This window comes from Furipterus horrens, unplaced genomic scaffold, assembly GCF_987537825.1.
Source record: "Furipterus horrens unplaced genomic scaffold, mFurHor1.1.pri manual_scaffold_10, whole genome shotgun sequence".
Taxonomy (NCBI): Eukaryota; Metazoa; Chordata; class Mammalia; order Chiroptera; family Furipteridae; genus Furipterus; species Furipterus horrens.
Genome location: NW_028327180.1, coordinates 41,643,881 through 41,666,771, shown reverse-complemented (window position 1 = coordinate 41,666,771; position 22,891 = coordinate 41,643,881). Strand labels below are relative to the sequence as shown.

Sequence of the window (22,891 nt, the reverse complement as noted above, 5' to 3'; positions counted from 1 at the left end):
GCTTTTATCTCCATTTTTCTTTATGCTTTCTTCTGGTTTATTTTTTCATACCTGCTAATTTATTCTTAATCATTTATCATATGGACAAGTGTTTTGTGCAGTGAATTTTCCTCTGATCACTGCTTTAAAATGCATTCCATAGATTCTAATATATAACCCTTGATAATCATTATTTCTTTAAAATTCTGTAATTGAAACTTGTATTTCTTTTTTTATAGGAATTACTAAGGTTTTTAAATGTCCAGGTAGAAGAGCTTTTTTTTTGTTTTTGTTAATACTCTGTATTGTATGTTGATTTTTCTGCAATTTAAATATAATATGTCTCGATGTAGATTTTCTTTGGTATTGATCTTGCTTGGTGATCTCTTAGCTTCCTGGATCTGTGGTTTGATGTCTGTCATTAATTTTGGAAAATTCTCTTCCATTATTACTTACAATATTCTGGCTTTCTCTCATTCTTTTCCTAGTATTCCCAGTACATATGTTATACCTTTTGTCGTTGTCCCACAGTTCTCAGATACTCTTGTTTCTTTCTCTCCTTGCATTTTATTTTTTGATCTCTAGCATTTCCTTTTGATTTCTTTGAGTTTTTCTGCTTACATTACCCATTTGTTTTGTGTGTTCACTTTTTCCATTAGAATCCTTAACATATTGATCATAGTTATTTTAAATTCGCCATCTGATAATTCCAAAATCTGTTATACCCAAGTCTACTTCTGATGCTTGCCTTCTCATTTTAGACTTATTTTTTTCTTGCCTTTTAACATGTCCTGCAGGTGTTTTTTTGTTTTTTTTTTTTTGTTGTTGTTGTTGTTGTTGAAAGCTTGACATAATATGTTGGATTAAAGGAACAGCAGTAGATGAATTGGCCTTTAGTGGTGTGGGGTTTTTTTTTCCCCCTGGCTAGAAGTTAGTTTGTTACTGGTTGCTATAGCTATTGTGTCAGAGGCTAAAGCTTTCTTTAGTGTCCTTATTTTTGTCTCTGTTTTTTGGTGTTCTTCTATAGACTCCTTGAATAGGGCTATGACTAGCAGTTCTTTTAACTGTATTACCATTATACAGGAGCCTTAGAAAATTCTTCTCACCCTTTAGGGTAAGCAACACGAGTTTTTTTATATGTCTTTAACTAGCCCACTGCTACTTTCTGAATTCAGAATAAAAGCTGAGTTTTTTCAAACCTACCGAAATACTCCTTGGGAATCTAAATAAATAAATATATCTGCTTCCAAAGATAAGTTTGACTCAGAACTTTGAGGGTTGTTTTGACTTAATATTTCTCATAATTTTTTAAAAACTAGTTTTTCTACCTCACACAGGATAGCAGATTTGAATACTTTTTATGTAGGTTAATGACAGTCTTCCATGCACCACAGTAAGGTAGTCATTCACCTGCAAAAGACACGTGAGAAAAGTGCTTATTGGCTAGACACTGGACCCCTTGGTCAGAGTTCTTAGTCTGTTGAGACTCATTCAGACTGCTCTGCCTTTCATGGCTGTGTCAACTGATGAATCAGTTGGGCTGGTGGTGCATGATGGGATGGGCATGTGGCCACAGGGCTTCTGTCTTCCATTTGCCTTCCTGAAACCTACGCCCTTCCTTTGCACTTGGCATGCTTCTGTGCAGGTCTTTGGGTGAGTGGTGGGAGCACTTACACACCCTTGAATGAAGGTTCTGAATGTTCCATAGGCCTTGGTCAATAGTTTTCCCAGGCTCATTAGTGAAGAAATAGCTGTCATTGCCTGGCTCTTGCCTACTCTGGAAAAATAAATGTGTATGCCCTAGAGGCCAGGCCTAAGGGGAGGAGAGCACTTCTCTCAGCACTGAGTAAAATTTGGTATTTCCTTAATTAGGAACCTTGGAATCCAATGCAGTTATGCCCTCTGTGCCCAATCCCTCCATCACGTTAATTAGCACAGAAGGAAGCTGAATTCCCATCTCCACCTAAGTGTCCCAGAGCTCTTGAATCTTATTGCACCTCCTTGCCAGTTCTAGGGACAGACAAATCTTACACAATCTCTCTGGAGGGAACTTTAATTATACTCTTAACTAGTATTGTCTCACTCTGGCTTTCAATTCTCGGGGCCTCTCAGCAGTACGCAGCTCTGTCTTGTGTAAGGTTTGAGTAACGCCAATTCACTCAGGACTTTTTCCTCTGGAGAACCAGTGACTATCGGTTAGGTGCTTTGCATGGAATTAGGCTTTGGGAAGAAAGACAATAAGACATTGTACTGTCCTTAAAAGAGTAAAGGTCAAGAAGGAGTGACCTATGTAAACAATAATATAGCTGATATGGCCAGTTAATCCATTTAGGAAGTCTCCAGGACAGGATGTTGAACTTGGAGCGGTGAAGAAAGCCCTGTGGAAAAGGTGATGAGAGCTAAGTGTAGAAGGCTTGTGTATAGTGCAGAATGAGTGCACCAGCCCTGAGTGTAAGGCACGCACAAAACGGTTCACATTCTCTGACATGTAAAAGGACAATCTAGAAGTAGGAGATAAGGTGGAGGGACAAAACGAGGTTATGTAACACATACATAGACACATGCATTTCCCCTTTGCATGCCAGTCTCAATTTAAATGTTAATTGAAGGTGACAGAAGTCCATTGACATGTGATGGGATTTGCAGTTGAGAAAGGCAACCTGTGCCCCGTAGTAGAATGGAATAAAGGGATCCTGTTTATATTTGCTGCATAGTAAACTACCCAAAACACAGTGGTTTAAAGCAACCAGTTTACTTAGTTTACAATTCTGTTGGTTGACAGTTTGGGCTGTGCTTAGCTGGGCTTACTCCTGTGTCCACAATCAGCGGCCAGTTTGCCTTGGGGTTTACTTGCTCTTCACTTGGGCCACGTCCTTCAGTCGCCTAGGTGGAGGCTGTACACATGCTGCTGGAAGGTTCAGAAGAGCACAAAGTTCCACTGTGCAAGTGTTGTCAAGTCCTTGCGTGTGTCATGTGTGTCTTGCACCCCACTGCTTCTGCAATCACTGGGTAAGCCCAGAGGGGACAGGTATTCAGAGTTACACAGAAGGGGACGTGGGCACAGGAGAGCGAAGAAATGGTGGCTATTTTTGCAGTTGCCACAGGGCCAGTGTTTGTATTGCAGGTGTCCAGTGGAGAGGGAATACCTTTATAGAGATAAAAATTGACATCTAATAAAGTACATTCTTAAAATATACAATTTGATTAGCTTTGACCTCTGTGTACACTTGTGGTGCCATCACCATGGTCAAGTTGGTGAACCTTCAAAGATTCCTCATATCCTTTTGTAATCCTGATCATTCCCCAGGCAGTGAACTGCAAGGTTCTTGTCCTCTGGAGCTTTGAGGTACTAAAATTTGTTCAGCTGCTTATTCAGCAAATGACACTGGTGCTTCTATTCCAGACCTAAGTCCTCCTCCATGCAAGGACTGTCTTGACTAAAGACTGGCCTCTTAGTTCCATTCTGTTCTGGGCCTTAGGAAAACCGGGTCTTTCCCTCACTTCATTTTCCCTCCATTTTCCTTTTCTTGATTTTTCTGAGCCTTGGTAGATCCATGGTGCTCACGCAGGAGTGACTTTGTCCATTAGGGGCATTGGCGATGTCTGGAGACATTTTTAAGTGTGAATGAAGGAGGCAAGAAGGAGGGGGAAGCTGCTGGCATCCAGTGTAAAAGGCCACAGATGCTGCTAAATTTTCTACAATGCATAGGACAGCCCCCACCATAAAGAATTATCTGGGAAAACATATTTGCCAATGACATCACAGACAGGGGACTGATCTCCAAAATATATAAAGAGCTTATACGACTCAACATCAAGAAAACAAACAACCCAATTAAAAAATGGGCAAAGGACCTGAACAAACACTTCTCCGAAGAGGACATACAGAAGGTCCATAGACACATGAAAAAATGCTCAACATCATTAGCCATCAGGGAGATGCAAATAAAAACCACAATGAGATGCCATTTTACACCAGTCAGAATGGCCATCATCAACAAATCAACAAACAAGTGCTGGTGAGGATGTGGAGAAACGGGAACCCTACTGCACTCTTGGTGGGAATGCAGACTGGTGCAGCCACTATGGAAAACAGTATGGAATTACCTCAAAAAACTAAAAATGGAACTGCCTTTTGAACCAGCGATTCCACTGCTAGGACTATACCCAAAGAATCCTAAAACACTAATTCAAAAGAACTTATACACCCCTATGTTCATAGCAGCACTGTTTACAATAGCTGAATGCTGGAAACAGCCTAAGTGCCCATCTGTAGATGAGTGGAACAAAAAACTGTGGTACATCTACACAATGGGATACTATGCAGCAGAAAGAAAGAAGGAACTCCTGCCATTTGCAACAACATGGATGGAACTAGAGAGAATTATGCTTAGTGAAATAAGCCAGGCAAAGAAAGAAAAATACCATATGATATCACCTAATACAGGAAACTAAAGAACAACACAAACAAACAAACTAAATAGGACAAGGAGCAGAATAGCAGTCAATAGGGGGGGGGGGAGAGAAGGGGGTAAGTAAGGGAAGGGTTTAGTCAAAGAGCGTGTATAAATGACTCATGGACATGGACAATGGAGAGGGATATGATTGTGGGAGAAGGGTGGGCTGGGTGGGGGAGAGCAATGCGGGAAAAATGGGGCAACTGTAATTGAAAATCCAAAAAATAAAAAAATTAAAAAAAAATTATCTGGCTTCAAATGTTAACAATACCCAGGTTGAAAAACTGATAGAGTATAATTTTCTCTACCAGGAACTAATTGAAAGATTGAGAACAAATTAGGTAGTGCTCTAGGCTCAGTAGTGTGGTTTTATTCTCTTGGCGTCATCTAATCTGCTCAGGTCACCAGAGCCAGGTGCTCTGTAGAATGGCTGGTAGTAAGACCTTATTGCACGGAATAAAGTGATTTTTTCCCCAGAAGTACCCCGCTTGTACCTCACCCTCAGACATCTGCTGGAGAAGAATGAGGCTGGGCAGAGCTTCCTGCGTTCCAGCATCCTGCCAATGGGTCTACTTTCTGGCACAAGATGGGAGCACAAGTAATTAAATGCCACATTCATAATATGATGCCTACTATGTTTTATATATTAAGACACTTAACACTAATTTTCTGTAGTTATGCCAACAACTATTTACACATAAAGAATCTGATGCTGCTTAGAGACAGTCAGTAGTACCCTAATAAATGGTTAAGTGAAGATTCAAACATTGAAATCTGCCCAGTTTGAATCCAATGATCATCATAGGGTTCCACAGTAAAGACAACCCAGGACAGATTTTTTAATGAAGTTTTTCATTTTTGCTCTCAGTTTAAGAGATTCTTTTCATGGAGATGAACCAGTATAAAGGATGTTTTGTTTTCCCAGTTCCCTATTGTAGAGGGTCTTTGTCTGGGGTCATTTCTTGGTCCAATCCTCAGTCTCTGGGTCCAGGGAATTTCTCTCCTGGACTCTACCAATTGTTTACTATCTGTGTACATTTGTATGGTCAACATAGACCTCAGTCACCCTCATGAATCTTATAATGGTTAACAGTTATTGAGTGCTTGGGTCAGACACTGTTCTGGGCTTCCTTATGTGTGACATTTAATCCCCACCAGAACTCTAGGAAATCTATCATCATTCTTATTATGGATGAGGGTATGGGGGCACAGAGGTAACGTGGGCAAAACTTTACTATTAGGGAACAATGAAAATATTCGAACCCAGAGCCCGCTTAGCTACTGTGCTCTGCTGCCCCTCAAAATATAAGTGCTGTGAAAACTGGAATGCATAGGGGGATGGTGGTCAGAGTAGGCTTCTGAAGAGTTGACCATTTTGATTGGAAGCCTACCTTGTGAGAAGGAGCCAGGCATGTCAAGATTTGGTGAAGCATGAACCAGGGAAGGAAGACAGTGGGTTGCTTTGGACTCTGATTTCAGATCTGCTGGCTCATAGGGATCAACAAAGATCAGAACTTTTTCTCTTAAAGTAGACACTACAAAGAAGTTTCTTATTAAAGTTTTTAATATAGGTCAATGGCCACCACCAAAGCAGGATGCAGTAAGTAAGATTTTATGGGGTCAAGGAGGTCAGTATGACAGCCCAGGTAACAGTTCGAGATAGACCAGGGAAAACATAGTCCAGCAGGCATGGCGCTTTGTTCTAGCTAGAACATAACCAGGTGGTAAAGATGAGTGAATAATGTGTAAACATCTGTCACTTTTCCTCCTCTCCCCTGCTACATTCCTTGACTTCCTTTCTCCTCTCTTGATGCTTCCCAGAGTCTGCATTCTTGCAATAGTTTATTTTCATAAGAAGTTTAGTTATTGGCTAGTCATTCTTTTTCCTCAGTAGCTGGTGAGCCTTTGGGCATGCTACTTAAGTTTCTCTTAGTTCAGCAATGCCTTCTAGTACATCATGAATAGCATTTCATCTCTGTGTCTTCAGACTACATCTTCAGGAATGCCAGTTGTCAACACTTAGATCTCTGTTGTCCTTAACTTGCATGATCTCATGAAGGGTGAGCTCCTCTGCTGAAAAGTCTCCTCAGAGCCTCTTTCATGTTCCTGTTCCTCAGACTGTAGATGAATGGGTTCAGCATGGGGGTGACCACTGTGTACATCACTGAGGCTATTGAACCCTTTCTGGAGGGATGGGCTGTTCCAGAAGTGAGGTAGACTCCAAGGCCAGCACCATAGAACAAGGAGACAACTGAGAGGTGAGACCCACAGGTGGAAAAGAATTTATATTTGCCCCCAGCAGATGAATTGCCCATTATGGAGGAGATAATTCTAGAATAAGAAAAAATAATCCCAGTCAGGGGAATAACACCCAGAAGACCAGTTACAAAATACTGTAGGATGTTGTTGGCAAGGGTGTCAGAGCAGGCAAGCTTCAGGATCTGAGCAAGTTCACAGAAGAAGTGGGGGATTTCTGTCTCTTTGCAAAAGGACACCCTCAATACCATCAAACTTTGCAACAAAGAGTATGTTAGGCAGATTAACCAAGAAAACAGAAGCAGGAGGCTACAAAGGTGAGGGTTCATGATGACTGTGTAGTACAAGGGGCGACAGATGGCCACAAACCGGTCGTAGGCCATCACTGTCAGTAGCAGATTATCTAGCCCAGCAAAAATCATGAAGAAATACATCTGGGTAAGGCAGCCTTCATACGTGATATCTTGGCTCCGCATCTGAATGTTCACCAGCATCTTCGGGACAGTGGTGGAAGTGAAACAGATGTCAGTGAAAGACAGGTTGGAGAGGAAGAAGTACATGGGCGTGTGGAGACGGGAGTCAGAGATGATAGCCAGGATGATGAGCAGGTTTCCTGTAACACAGACTAGGTACATGTAAAGGAACAACCCAAATAGGAGGGGCTGCAGGTCCATATCTTCTGAAAGTCCCAGAAGGATGAATTTTGAAGTAGCTGTTTGATTCCCTGTTTCCATATACATTTATGGGAATTGCCTGGAAAGAGGCAAGAATAATGTTGAAACAGTAACAAAACAGGAATGTGCCATGCATTTCAAACTCGTTCACTCATTCAATTTTATGTTTTAGCTTAAGAGTTTTTTCTTTAGTTGATGAAAATCTCTTCAATAATACCTTTCCTTCCCTGCTTCCACCACTACTACCTGGACACCTCTTTAAAATGAGTGTCCCACACCATTCAGGATTGTCCTTTGCATTATCGCTGACTCCTGGCTAGTCCACCTTCCTATGAGAGGACAATCAGCATCCTGAACACCTCCTTTCTGCCTTGTAGCTGTGGTCTCTTCAGGTCCCAGGGAAATGTAGAGAAAGGGGGGATCGGATCACTGGCAGTTGCAGAAATTAATGATTTTTTTAAAGAGAAAGTTTATTTGGAAAGTTACAGAGGTAGTAAAAGTGAACAGTGTAAGACACAGGCTTAGGAAATAAGTTACAGAAGCGAAAGAAAGGCCCTTGGAATTTAGGAACATACGCTTGGTGGGGGGTGGAGGGAGAGCTAATGTTTTTTTTTGGTTTACCCTCATGCCACTTGCCAGTATCCTGAAATAGACCATTCTCTGGCTTGAGTTTGACTCAGAGAAGGTTATTGGGAAATGATTTTATAGATAATTCTTTCAATATTACAGCAAGTCCATTTCTGTCCCAGCTTATCCCTGTGCCATTGTAATGATCAGTGCACCGCCCTGCACCTCCATCCCAAAGACCAAGTCAGACGCCCCCACCATGCTTTCTCATTGTGTCCCACGTGTTTGCATTGTAAGTCTTTAACTTTCCTTAGGTTGGGAGAATTATGCATTTTTTAGTTCATTTTCATTTTATGTCCCAAACACTTAGCACAGTACCTGGTACATAATAGGTGCTCTATAAATATGTATTCAAAGAACTTTTCAGGAACTAATAGAGTCAATTCTTTATCAAAACCCTTTAACCAAGAATGAAGACACCATTATTCATGAAGGCATTTTGACTGAATGTAGAGAGAATGAGAGCTTTCTACCTTTTATTTCACTCCATTATAAAAGGGGGGGCCTTTGTATCTGTTCTAATATTAGGTTTCTGCCACAGGAGGGAATTTATAAGCTCAGAGATAGCTGTCTTCCATTTTATTTTTATTTTTTATCCTCACCTGAGGACATGCTCATGACTTTAGAGAGAGGGGAAGGGAGGGAGAGAGGTGGGGGGAGAGAAACATTGATCAGTTGCTTCTCATACACGCCCCAAGTAGGGATCAAACCCGCAACCTAGGTATGTGCCCTGACTAGGAATCAAATCCGTGACCTTCCAGTTTACTGGATGGACGCTTCAACCAACTGGGTCATGCCAGCCAGGGCAGCTGTCTTTAATTTTATACACATATAAGAAAAAGTCCCTTCCTTTGAGTTGAGACATATCTCTATAAATCATGTGGTCTTAGTTCCTCTCTCAGAGGATCATTTAACTTTACCATGGTAATCTTTAGTTTGTAGACATTTGGTCTCTTCATGTTTCATATATTCCACAATTATCTGAGTGCCTGCTGTATTCTAGGGTCTGAGTGAGGACTTAGTATGGACGGGAGAGGTGAGAGCTCTGCCTTCCTGTAGCTTTGAGTACCATGGAAATATTGCTGCTTTTGACTCCTCTGCACTAATTATCCTGATTAAGGTCCTGATGATCCGCTTGAGGAAAGTGATTAGAAATATTACCTGGTCCAAGTTAAGGGACATGAACTTAGTTGGAGATCCAAGAAAGTTTATGAAAGAAGATTAATGATGAGGAGAGGCAAATTTTAAAACTGTAATAGACATAAATGCAGGTCCACAGTAGGACACGAGGAGTCAGGAGTGGGTGAGGATGGCTGTAACTACAATACTTTTTCATTTAATAGGTGACTATGTGAACATTATTATTTAGGAAGACTGTCTTTAGTATCCAGATGGCAAAATGAACTGCCACCGTACACTTGCTTCACTCACCAGTGCTGTTCTAATTCAGGTCCTGCCAACCTCTCATTTGTGCTTCAGATAGACTGGCGCCCTTCGAGCCCATTCTGCAGGGGATATCAGAATAGTTTCAAAGTGAGCATTGTATGTGTCCTAAAAATTACTTAGCAGCTCCACATTCCTTCAGTAGAGAACGTAAATTCCAGTGCCTTCCACAATCTGGTCCCAGTCCTATTGCTCCGTCTTCATGTCCTTCACCACCCTCTTCCTGGCATCTAATCTATCCTTTGTATAATATTAAGGAGGAAATTCCCCAAAACTTTTCAGTGAGACAAAAGGATCACTATCACTCTAAAGTATTGTCTAATTACCTACCTAATTCTCTCACTTCCTGGGGAATGTTCCTTTGTTTGCTTGGGACCTAGACTCTGAAGTTAGTGCTCATAGGAGTGTAATAAATCGCAAGTGATTTTTGTCCAGCAGACATGCAAATTATATTTTCAGCTTAAAAGATTACCTCATCGGTTATTGTTTATTGCTCTTCAGAATCTCTGTCTGGTACAAAAGGTCACCCCAAAGCTATGGTTTTCTTTTCCTATATTTTTGCATCTAACTTGGAAACAAATTCCAGCATTTCTTTCCTGCCTATATAAATTTCTGTTCTTCAAATGCTCTGCAAACCAGCTTTACTCCCTCACTCCCCATTAATAAATAAGTCTTTAGCATGTGCTCTCTCTGTAGTTCTATGAGTCTTGTTTTCACCCATTGGAAATAATGCTCTTACTTTAGATACTCCATGTCTCATAATCCTGGGAGCATTAAATAGTTTCATAGCTTTGGACCCTTGCATTTATCAGCCCTGCTCACTCAGGGTCCTCCTCCTCCTTATTCACATGGAAGAGTCCTATCCCTTCTACCACACTGCCTGAAATCTTTATTGACACACCCATGCAGTGCTGACCACTGTCCCTTTGGACAGTCTTTGTACCTTGCTAGACTGGACTACACGTGGGGCAAATCATCTCATTGCATGCACGCATTTGTTTCTAGAATTTTCATCCTTCCAGGAGAGCAACATGTTATATAGTTACCTCTTTATGTGCAGCACCTAGCTCAGTGTTAGGCATAGGGGAAATGCTCTATAGATGCAGAAATGTTCCATCGGAGAAAAAAAATGGGGGAGGGAAAGTTCAAGCGAGTGAAGAGAGGGTTATGAGGGGAAAGCCCAGAACCGAGAGGCAGTGAAGGGCAGCAGACCTAAAGACAGAGAAGAGAACATCAGGTCTAGCGAGGCTTGTTCCATCAAGAGCCATGGACTTTACCTTGGTTTTGATAGGCTTTTCCTCATTCTGCATCCCTGCCTATGTGCCAGGAAAGCATGCAAGTATAAGTTTTGTTTCCCTCTTACCTCTGCCACAGCAGCTTCTGAGAATGCAGACATCACAGTGAAATTTCTGAAGATGTGGGCTTTATTATCTTTACTTCTCCTAACAGAGGCCAAATAAGACAGAGGAGCAAGGATGATATGCTAAGCACAGTGCCCAGGGGTAGACTGACACCTGACACAGCCCAAGGGAATTTCCTCTTGGCCTAGGACAGGCAAGCCTGAAGTGAAGGGAACAGGAGGATTAGTTGGTTCAAATCCCCTTGCTTCTCATTAAATAAATTGCTGTTCTAATTGTTTCTGGAGAGCTCCTCCCTTGATGGTCAGGGGAATGATCTCTTCTACCCTCTGGGAGCAGGACTGGAGCCACACATAGGATCCTACAGGCCAGGCTTTGAGTTCTGTGTACCAGATAGCTTGCCTTATTTCACCTGCAAAATCCCCCTCAAAATCTACGTGTACATTTTATTATTATTTTATAGAAGAGGGGAGGAGCATAGCTTTGTTAGGTAATCTGCACAGGTCATGAGGCAGAAAGGAGTGAAACCAAGTTTAAATCAGGCAGTTTGACTCCTGACCTGGGACATCTGGCCCGTGTTCTCCCCCTGCCAACCCAACTTATTATTTTACTTCCCTGGATGCTCCAAGAAGAGATCACCTACTCATTGTGCTCTTCCCTTTGCGGCTTTCTGGTAGACCACAGCAAAGAACAGACTGGCATCTGCTGCATCATCTACATAGGAAAGATGGAGGGCTGAGGTCACAGGCAAAAAGTACAGGGTTGGCACACAGTAATTTAGGACAATGGCCCACTCCTGGATATCCCTCCAGAGTTGTTCACCTCCTCTTCCACGTGTGTAATCAGCCCAGTCAATCCCAAAGAGAGACACAACATCGGATCTTGGTTCCATTCCTACTCAGGAAACTGGAAACAGCTTTAAAATGAAGGGATTAACCAAAGAACATATATGCATAGCCCACAGATACAGACAACAGGGTAGTAATGGTCAGGAGGAAGAGGGGAGCAGGGGCTGAATGGAGGCGGGAGAGAGGGTGAGAAATGGGGACATTTGTAATAGTGTCAACAATAAAAAGATTTTTAAATTTAATGTACCTCAGATATACCTGTGTTTAAGACCTCTGAACTCTGTTTAAAACTATAAAGTTTGGGAAACTGAAGTCAGACTCAGAGACTAAATATTTAATTTTGAATCCTTGTCTGCTCTACTTATTATCTTTGTGACATGGGACAAGTTCTTAATTTCTCTGAGCCTGGCTTGATTCCAAGTTGATACAACTGTACTGAGTAATGATTAACAAATAGTGGATGCTCCCTATGGGCTCAATATGTGGTGGGTGCATAAAGTAAATGACAAATAATTTTTAGATATTATCTTTAATAATGGTAAGGCTGATCCTCATGTCATTCAACTTAAATGTTCTGTGAGCTGAAGTTACGATTTACCCTGATCCCTGACAAGATATTTTATTTTTGTCCTCATATAAATAGATACTTATTTGAAGAAAAACTATTGTGTCTCATTTCTTTTTGATTCCCTAGGGCCTATACTTTGTTGTCACAGAGGAAACATCAAGTACAAAACAAAACAAGAATCTCTTTTCAAATATTGAATACATCCCTCTTTGATTAATAAAAACAGTATAGGCAATATGGCTTCCACAAATTAGGTTCTTTCCTCCCTTTCAAGGCTGTCGTGTAGAACTAGAGAGAAGATAAAATAGTACTTCTTTTGGGCTATTTAAATTGTCTGTGTAATGGACACATCAGACCAATTATTTTTCATTTTAGTTTCTACAATATTCAAGATGTCCCAGCTACATAGAACCACAAAATATAACACATCTCAGAATTTCTCCTCATAGGTCTCTCCGAAGATCCAGTAGTGCAGCCGTTCCTCTGCAAGCTGTTCCTGTGTATGTATCTGGTCACCATGCTTGGGAACCTGCTCATCATGCTGTCTGTCAGCTTGGACTGCTACCTTCATACCCCCATGTACTTCCTTGCCAATCTGTCCATGGCTGACATCGATTACACCTCCACCATGATCCCCAAGAAGGTAGGAGACATCCACACTCAAAGCAGAGGCATCTCCTAGTTGGGCTGCTTAAACAGGTATATCTTCTAAATCTTTTTTTGATGTGTGTGTGTGTGGGGGGTGTATGGATGCTATACTCTTCACTGTGATGACTTCTGACTGGTTTGAGGCCATCTGTCATCCACTGTACTACTTAGTCATTATGAACTCACGCTTCTGTGGTTTCTTAGTTTTGGTGTCATTTCTCGTCAGCCTTTTGCAATCCCAGCTGCACAATTTGATTATGTTACAACTTATCTGCTTCAGGATGTGGAAATTTCTCATTTCTTCTGTGACCCTTCTGGACCCCTCAGCTTGACTGTTCTCATGCCTTCTGATTTTCTCCCTATCTCAGGGATCTTTTTCTCTTACTATAACATTGTTTTTCCTCCATTTGAAGAGTCTCATCATCAGTGGGAAGTATAAAGCCTTCTCCACATGTTGTTTTCATCTGTTAGTTGTTTGCTTATTTTATACAACAAGCATTGGAGTAAATGTTGGTTTAACTATGTCAGCTTACCAAGGTCTCGGTGATGTACACTGTGGTCACCCCATACTGAAGTCCTTCATCTACAGTCTGAGGAACAGGGACATTAATAGGGCCATGCACAGTCTCCTCAGAAGAGCAGCCTACTTGTAATACCTGGGCCATCTTGGGGGGTCTGTGGTTTTAAAAAGATTGCAAAACCAATTATCTAGACTTGGCAAACATACCTCTCTGGACACATAATTTTTGTAACTATCATGACTTTCATTCCTCTTGATGTTTCATATCCAGATATTGCTTCTCTTGGCACATGGGATTGGAGGATATATTCTGGGATCCCACCTGTGTCAAAAACTAGATCAAGTTTGAATCCTGTAACATCTAAGGAATATTCTCTTTTTGTTACTTATGACCCAGACACCCTGGTGTAGCACAGCTTTTTTATTTTTTTATAATCCCCAGCCCTGGCAACCACCATTATACTTTCTGTCTTTATGAATCTGACTACCCTAGAAACCTCATATAAGAGGAATCATACAATGTCTGTCCTTTTGTGGGTGCCTAATTTAGCATAATGTCTGCCAGGTTCATCCATGTTGTAGCCAATGTCAGAATTTCATTCCTTTTTAAAACAGTATAATATTGTATTGTATGGATACACCACATTTTCTTTATCCATTCATGTGCCAGTAGATAGTTGGGTTGCTTTCACATTTTGGCTATTGTAAAATGCTGCTAGGAACACGGGTCTACAACCAACAGTAGTTTAAAACCATTTTTAACAGACCTGAGCTTGTAACTTTGGTCAACTATAAAATGGCTTGGAATCTTGCACACAAAATGAAGAAAAACATTTTTTGATAGATGATAAAGCAAATTATTTTTTTAGTTATTAAAATTTTGTTAGGAAATTATCAGGAAAAAATTAAAAAGGAAAAATTTAAAAGTGAAAAGTTTAATTTAGCTACTGAGCAATTGTGCATAGAATAAAAACCTTTTGAAGATGGCAGAGAAATAAGTGGAAACTACACTAACCTCCTCCCAGGACCAATATGGAATTACAATTAAATTAGAGGGAAATAATCCAGAATAACCAGCTGAACACTAGCTTGATAGAAGCCTTAGAACCACAGACAGATAGAAAAAACCACTTCACCACAACATGACTTGTAGAGAGTGTGCAGGAGGGGCAAGAGGGCTGCCTGGGCTCGCACGGGCAAGAGGGCTGCCTGGGCTCGCACAGGCAGCAGCTGAAATTTCAGAGGGATATTTCAGCAGCCAGGGGGTTCTCCCTGCAAAGTGTGGGGTCTAAGCCCTAAGCTAGGTTCCCCAGCCTACAGCACCAGAGCTGGAAAGGAACCCAGATAACATCCAGCTGTGGAGAGCAGCAGGGTTTCTGTCTGCCAGGGAGAGATGGCTAAAGATGCAAAGAGGCTCTTTAAGGCCCAAAGCACAAAATCTCATTTGCAGCCACTTTCCCTGTGCTGAGTCATTCCCCACACTTCAGGAGACATTGCTCTCAGGCAGAGCACTCCTCTTCAAATCACATCAGACTAAGGGGAAGCAATACCACTGGCAGGAATTACTCTGCCCCACCCTGTTGTGCTACTGATTACAGCTTAATAGAATAACAACTGATCAGTTTAATGACTGATTAGTTTAACAACTAAGGCAGAAAATACAAAGAAGCAGCCAAAATGGGAAGACAAAGAAACAGACCCCAAATGAAAGAACAAGAGAATTCTCCAGAACTACATGAAATGGAGGCAAACAATTTATCAGATAGAGAGTTTAAAGTAATGGTTATAAGGATACTCAACGGCATGGAAAAAAGACGTTGAAACCATAAAAATAAGGAACAATTAGAAACAAAGAATGAAATATCTGAAATAAATAATACACTGGAAGGAATAAACAGTAGGCTAGTTGAAGCAGAGGATCAAATCAGTGATTTGGAAGACATGGTAGAAAAAAACACCCAGGCAGAGCATTCAAAAGGAAAAAATAATATTTAAAAAATGAGGAGAGTTTAAGAAACATTTTGGACAACATGAAGTGTAACAACATCTGCATCTTGGAACTACCAGAAGGAGAAGAGAGTGATCAAGAATTGGGAATATATTTAAAGAAATAATGACTGAAAACCTCCCTAATTTGGTAAAGGAAATAGACATACAAGTCCAGGAAACTCAGAGAGTCCCAAACAAGTTGGACCCAAAGAGATCTTCACCGAGACACATCCTAATTAAAAATGACAAGGCTTAAAAACAAGGACAGAATCCTAAAAACCACAAGAGAAAAGTGGATAGTTACCTACAAGAGAGCACCAATTAGACTGGCATCTTATTACTCAACAGGAACATTTCAGGCCCTGGCACATGCCTGGGTTGCAGGTTCAGTCTCAGGTTGAGGTGCCAACGAGAGGCAACTGATCTATGTTTCTCTCACATTGATTTTTCTCTCCCTCTTTTTCTCCCTCCCTCCCCCTTGCTCTAAATAAATACAATCTTTAAAAAAAAAAAGAAAAGAAATATGTTCAGTTCATAGCCACAAAATATGAATTTATGACACACATATTTTTGAACCTTGCCTTGATGGATTTGTTGCACTCTAAGGGTATTTACCAAAAGAAATGTTGAAATTACCTATTTGTACAATATTTGACACCTTGTACTTATAGTTCCAATTTAATTTCTTACAACCAACTAGAGCATTTCCTTTGCCATTAAAATATATAAATATTTTCTCATGTCCAAAATGAAAAAAAAAATTATAGTACTATTCTCTTTCTTTTTCTCTTCACAACCAAAGTTCTCGTTAGTGTTCTACACTCAGAAGGTCAATTTCCTTACTGCTGAGTCACTCCCAAGCCCACTATAAATAGATTCTTCCCCATCATTCTACCAGAATTGTTCTATTGTTTTCCATATCACTAAACCCAAGACTTATAATCCAGCCTGTACTTTACTTGACCTCAGACCATCATCTTACAGGGTTGACTCTTCCTCTCTTGAAACATGACTTCCTCTGTCTTCAGAGCATGTTCAGTACCATGGAGCCTATCCAGTCAAAGTGATTCACTGAGACAGACGCGTCTCCATTTTCTTCTACGTTACTTTGAGCCCTTAAGTACTGTAGCTACAGGAAGATGAATCTTTGCAACACAGACACATTCCAGAGGGGGGAATCTCTTTTCCTTAAAGCCAACTCAACAGTGATGAAAATGAAGGAATAGGCCAGTGGGGTGAGGAGTGGCGGGGGGAGGGGGGCGGTGTGTGTGTGGAGATCCATTAGGCCCCAGAGTTGCCTTTCTGGAAACAGAATTAGCACATGCATTTAATTCTGCCATTTGCTCCCTACCCCAAGGGAGCTGAGTGACTTCAAGAGGAGAACATCAAAGGAACAATTTATTTAATGAGAAACTATGAGAAATCATTCCTCTGAGGCTTGAGAAACCATAAATACTTCCCTGGCATCCTCACACTTGCACCTCTCACAGACATGACTTTGTGACAAGTTCCATCTCCCCACCATTTCCTGTGTGAGTCTGTCTTCAGCATCCAACAGTCAGAGAAGAAAGCTTGTATGAATACATCTTTAAGCAATGCTCATGGAGTGAGTCAACTGGCCTTGTGAGTACTGGGTATGCAAAGAAGTATTTAAAAAGTGGTGAGGGAAGGAGACTTCCGGCCAAGATGGAGGCCTAGACAGACACGCTGCATCTCTCTCTACAACTAAGAAGGAATACAACTACTTCAAAACTAGAGACAACCAGAAGTTCCAGAAAATTGAGCTGCATAAAAGTCCAACGAACAAAGGTATAAAGAAGAAATACTCATCCAGACAGGAGGGGTGGAGCAAGAGTGGAGAGGATGCGATGTGGTGGCAGCAGAAGTGGTGGCAGTGGCAGGCTGCCGGAAAGCGCAGTCACACATTTTTAAAAGTCAGGAGGGACACCTGCAGCTCATGGTCTCAGCGCCAGGGAAAACAAAGCCTCATTGCTTCTGACTGTGTAAACCAGTGGGGGTTGGGGTGGGGAAAGAAACAGCCTGTCTCTCAGCAGAGTACGCTTGTTTAAAGGGCCCCCAGGGTCCTAGAACATCCACAGACCCACCCATTCTGGGAACGACAGCCAGGGCAACAACCAGAGAGGTGCCAGTCCCATAGAAACTCAGAGAAGTGCCTGGAAAAGGGGCGAGTGCTGAGCAAGCAACATTGTTCCCTCTCAGACCCCTCCCCCACATACAGTATCACAACGTGGTGAAACAGGTCACCCTCTACTGATGAGAAAACCTAAGGCTCTGCCCCTTAAAATGCAACAGGTGCAACAGCTCTACCTAAGACACAGAGGCAAAAAAACAGAAGAGCCTGTCAAGATGAGGAGACAGAGAAGTATGGCCTGAAAAGGGGAACAGAACAAAGTTACAATGGGAGAACTAAGTGCCAAGGAGATAGCCAACCTAACAAACGAGGAGATAGCCAACCCAACAGATGCAATGTTCAAAACACGGGTGATAACGATGCTCACAGACTTGACAGATATATTTAAGTGAAGGCTATGCTAAATGAAACAAAGAAAAACCCAAACAAAACCAATGGTGAACGGAAGGAAACTGGGCTTCACATAAATTATTTGGAACATAAGGAGGGAAACAACAGTCAACCAGTACAGAATGAGGAAACAAGAATTGAAAAAAATGAGGAGCGGCCTAGGAACCTCTGGGACAACTTTAAACATGCCAACATCCAAATCATAGGGGTGTCAGTAGGAGAAGAGGAAGAGCAAGAAATTGAAAACTTATGTGAGAAAATAATGAAGGAAAACTCCCCATATTTGGCAAAGGCAATAGATATACAAGTCCAGGAAGCACAGAGAGTCCCAAACAAGCTAGACCCAAGGAGGAATACACCAAGACATATCATAATTAAAACGACAAAGGTTCAAGATAAACTGAGAATCTTAAAAGCAGCAAGAGAAAGGAGAGAATTACCTACAAAGGAGTGCCTATAAGACTATCAACTGATTTCTCAAGAGAAACTTTGCAGGCAAAAAGGGACTGTCAGGAAGTATTCAATGTGATGAAAAAGCAAGGACCTACAACCAAGACTACTCTATCCAGCAAAGCTATCATTTAGACTGGAAGGGCAGATAAAGTGCTTCCCAGACAACGTAAAGCTAAAGGAGTCCATCATCACCAAGCCATTATTATATGAAATGTTAAAGGGACTTATTTAAGAAAAAGAAGATCAACACTATGAACATTAAAATGACAACAAACTCACAACTATCAACAACTGAATCTAAAAAATAAAAACAAAATCCAAATAAGCAAACCAGAATAGGAACAGAATCATAGGTAAGGGGATCATTTGGAGGGTTATCAGGTGGGAGAGGGAAAGGGAAGAAATGGGGAAATGGTGCAGGGATTAAGAAGCATAATTGGTTGGTACAAAATAGAGAGGGGGAAGTAAGACTAATACAGGAGAAGGAGATGCTTGGCGCCTGGAACGGGAAGATAGCAGTGAAGAGGAAGAAATTGATGACGAGGAAATAGAACAGTGTCATGGCATGATGCGTCTATGAGCACAAGAGAGAGAAAATGAAGAGATGGAAGTCATGGAAGTGGTAGATGAGGGACGTTCTGGGGAGGAATCAGAATCAGAGTCTGAGTATGAAGAGTACACAGGCAGTGAAGATGAGATGGAGCCTCGCCTGAAGCCAGTCTTCTTTCAAAAGAAGGACCGAGTAACTGTTCAAGAGCATGAGGCTGAAGCATTGAAACAGAAGGAGCAAAACGCATGGCTGAGGAGAGGCGCAAGTACACACTCAAGATTGTAGAAGAGGAGACCAAGAAAGAGCTGGAGGAGAACAAGCGATCTCTGGCTGCACTGGATGCACTGAATACTGACGATGAAAACAATGAGGAGGAATATGAAGCATGGAAACTTTGGGAGCTAAAGAGAATCAAGACGGACAGAGAGGATCGAGAAGCGCTTGAGAAGGAGAAAGCAGAAATTGAACGGATGAGAAACCTGACTGAGGAAGAGAGGCGAGCTGAGCTTTGGGCAAATGGCAAAGTTATTACCAACAAAACTGTTAAGGGCAAATACATTACAGAAGTATTATCACCGGGGTGCCTTCTTCATGGATGAGGATGAAGAAGTATACGAGAGATTTCAGTGCACCTACCCTGGAGGATCATTTCAACAAAACCATTCTTCCCAAAGTCATGCAGGTCAAGAACTTTGGGCGCTCTGGCTGTACCAAATACACCCACCTTGTGGATCAGGACACCACCTCCTTTGACTCAGCATGGGGCCAAGAGAATGCCCAGAACACAAAGTTCTTTAAACAAAAGGCAGCTGGGGTATGGGATGTATTTGAAGACCATCTGCCAAGAAGCAGAAAACTACTTAAAAGTCCTTGATTTGCTTTTACCATTATTAACATGGCCCATGTATCCAGCCTATTGGAACTACTGCCATACTTGTGACACTGGGCAACCCAGTCTTTGAAGGTGCTTTTGTGAGGTTTGAACTCATGCTGAGAAACCCATAGAAAAGCACTGTACAGGTAGGATTATACCCACTTAAAACTATTTCTGAGAAATCTTAGGTTTGATCATTGCCCTGGCTTCCAAAATTCACTTGGGACTGTTCCAAGTTTCTTTTTCCAGCTCCTTAGCTTGGGTCAGAAACATGGGCATGAAAGTGGACAGAGCATTACATCTACCTTACAGGAAATCTAAGCTCATTGAAACCTGTTCTGCATTTTTGGCTGGAGTCAGTTTTTCTAGGTGAGCATACTTTTTAATCCATTTATGTATATGTCAAGAAATAAAAGAATCACACACCGAGAGGAAAAAAAAAAAGAATAATATAGGAAAGGGTAAAGCCAAAGAATTTATATGCACGACCCATGGACATGAACTAAGGGCAGGTGGGATTGCTGGAGGGAAGAGGGGTACTGGGCAGATGGGAGCAAAGGGCAAAAGAATTGGGACAACTGTAACAACATAATTAATAAAATATCCATTAAAAAAAGTGGTGAGGGAAGGAGGTTGATAATGTCCCATGACAATTTTATTTGAATCTCTGGAATTTATTTTCCTGGCTATTTATGTCTTAGATTTCATTGCAGCTATTCTCTGTCACCCACGGTTCTGATGGAAACTTGTTCTGGAACCAGTGACTTGCTCAGTGTCAGTAGGAATTGGCACTTTCTCAAGTGTAAAAAGTTTTCAACCCTCCTCCTAAGAGCTCCCCTGTCCTTTTATAGTACGGTGGTTCTTAGTGTGTTTCCTGAAGCAGCAGCAGCAGCACCCTGCCACCTCACCCGGGAGCTTGCTGGAATGCAGATTCTCAGGCCCCGCCCAAGACCTGCTGACATGTCCAAGGATGAGACCTGACAGTCTGTTTTAACAAGCCGTCCAGGTGACTGATGCAGGCTATCATTGAGGAACCTCTGCTCCAGCCCCTTTATCATGTGGTTTCTGAAAGATTAGACACACTGTTTGATTCAACAAATATTCATAGAATGGCCACTTTGTGCTAGGTGTTATGTGTGTTGTCATTGTGATTGCAAATGGACCCATTTTTCCTCCTACCTTTCCTAATGATTCTGCACAGAGACATAAGAAGGCTGATGACACTGCTGACTTTCTTTAATGTTCCCAGGTAGGTAATTATATCAGCAGCTGATAGTGACCAATTTTGTGTTTGGTTTTCAACTATTATATCTGATTTACTTTTGTTGTCTCATGGCTTTTCTTTTGAATTATTAGAAACAATGTTAAATAATTATAACAGCAGGCATGATTCCTCCTTTCTGCTTTTTATGAGTTTTGTTTTTTTTTTTTAGGGTTGAATGATGGATCTTGGATTAACACTTAGTTTAACACAGTGATTCTTTATTAACTAAAGGCAAAGTCCTTCTATTCTACATGACTGAGATTTTACTGTTCCCTTCCCATCAATGACTGTTACATTTTATTACATGCATTTATGTTGAAACTATCATTATTTCTGCATTAATCTATTCATGCAAATACTTCATTATCTGACTTTCTAATGTTAAAATTATGTACCTTTCAAAAAACATTGATTTATGAGGAAGTATGTTATTTTTATCAATTAGACAACATCATCTCACTCCTTTTTCAGGTTGCTGCATCAACAGTCAATGTGAGATTAACATAGATTTCTTGTTTGTGTTGTGTGTGTGTGTGTGTATATATATATATAATTTTTTATTTCAACCTCCATTCAACTTTTTGTGCTCTTTGAAAACAAACCACTGGAAATACCAGGATTAGTAAACTTTGTAATATGTGATCTGAACTTGTGTAGTTTATGATTCAGACATGAGAGGGACAGATAGTAATCAAATATTTCATAAGTAAATGCAAAAACATAATTGTGACTTAAGCAATAAAGAGAAATACAGGGGGCTATAAAAGCTCAGACTAGGAGGACTGTACATGCCCACCCTGTGCCAGGTGGGTTCCACAAAGCTTGTCTGAGAAAGTGAGGTTCCATGTAAGAGGTAAGGGCAAGAATTACCACAGGAAGACGGTTGGAAGGAACCAGCAGATGCTGGCAAAGCTAGAAAGGGTATAAAAGAAAGACAAATCACAGACCTGTCTCCTTTATGGACAGTGAGGCAAAAGTCCTCAGATGGAAGCACCTTCCAGAGCATAGTTGTGTTTGCTTCTGCCTGGGGCTTCGGGTGCACTTCATCCAGGACCACTTCCAACTAAATACTGTAACTAAATTCCTCTGGCTGACGCTTCTATGTGAGTGTGAATGTGGCCCCAAACCTGTGAGCGGTCGCCTCAGCTACAGTGATTTTTGAAGTCTGACTCTTTCTGACATTTCATGGATGGATTTTCTTTTGTATTTTTCCACCCTGTGCTATTGAACGTTGTGTGAAAGTGGTTTTAACTTTTAATTTTGACATTATTTCAGGTTTAAAGAAAAGTTGAAAGAATAGTTTCTATGTATATTCTTTACTGGATCCCCCAAATGTTAACATTTTTACCACCTTTACTTTTTTCTTTATCTAGTTTTCTCTCCCTTCTGTGTACATGTGTGTGCACACATGTGTGCATGTGTTTTCAGAACCATTTTAGAGTAAATCTCTAAATCTGTAGTGTTCCCTAAAAACAAGGACATTTTTTTTCACATAACCACGATATAATAATCAGTATCAGGAAATTGACATTGATAGACTACTATTATTAAATTTACGGACATCCTTTCTATTTTGACAATTATCCTAATAATGTCATTTAGAGCAAATAAAATCCAAGATCATACATTACATTTGGTTGACATCTCTTTAGCCATCTTCAATCCTCCAGAAGAGTTCCTAGACCTTTTTTGAATTTGATGACATTGACATTTTTCAATGTCCCTCAATTTGGATTTGTCTGATGCGCCTCAGCCTTTAGATGAAGTCTTGTATCTTCGGCAAAAACCCCACAGTAGTGATATTTTGTCCTTTCCAGTGCTTCCTACCAGGAGGGACATGA

At 41.1% G+C, this 22,891-nt stretch overlaps 1 protein-coding gene and 2 pseudogenes across 1 annotated transcript; 2 read left to right on the top strand and 1 right to left on the bottom strand.

Moving 5' to 3' along the window:
• Window positions 1-6,487: 6,487 nt before the first annotated feature.
• On the bottom strand, window positions 6,488-7,432 carry LOC149999786 (olfactory receptor 7D4-like). The gene has a single exon (XM_090290185.1). The coding sequence runs from the start codon at window positions 7,430-7,432 to the stop codon at window positions 6,488-6,490; it is 945 nt and encodes a 314-aa protein (XP_090146311.1).
• A 4,378-nt stretch (window positions 7,433-11,810) lies between these two features.
• On the top strand, window positions 11,811-13,511 carry LOC149999785 (olfactory receptor 7E24-like; annotated as a pseudogene).
• Window positions 13,512-16,943: 3,432 nt separating this feature from the next.
• LOC149999784 (microfibrillar-associated protein 1 pseudogene) lies at window positions 16,944-19,776 on the top strand (annotated as a pseudogene).
• Window positions 19,777-22,891: the final 3,115 nt, after the last annotated feature.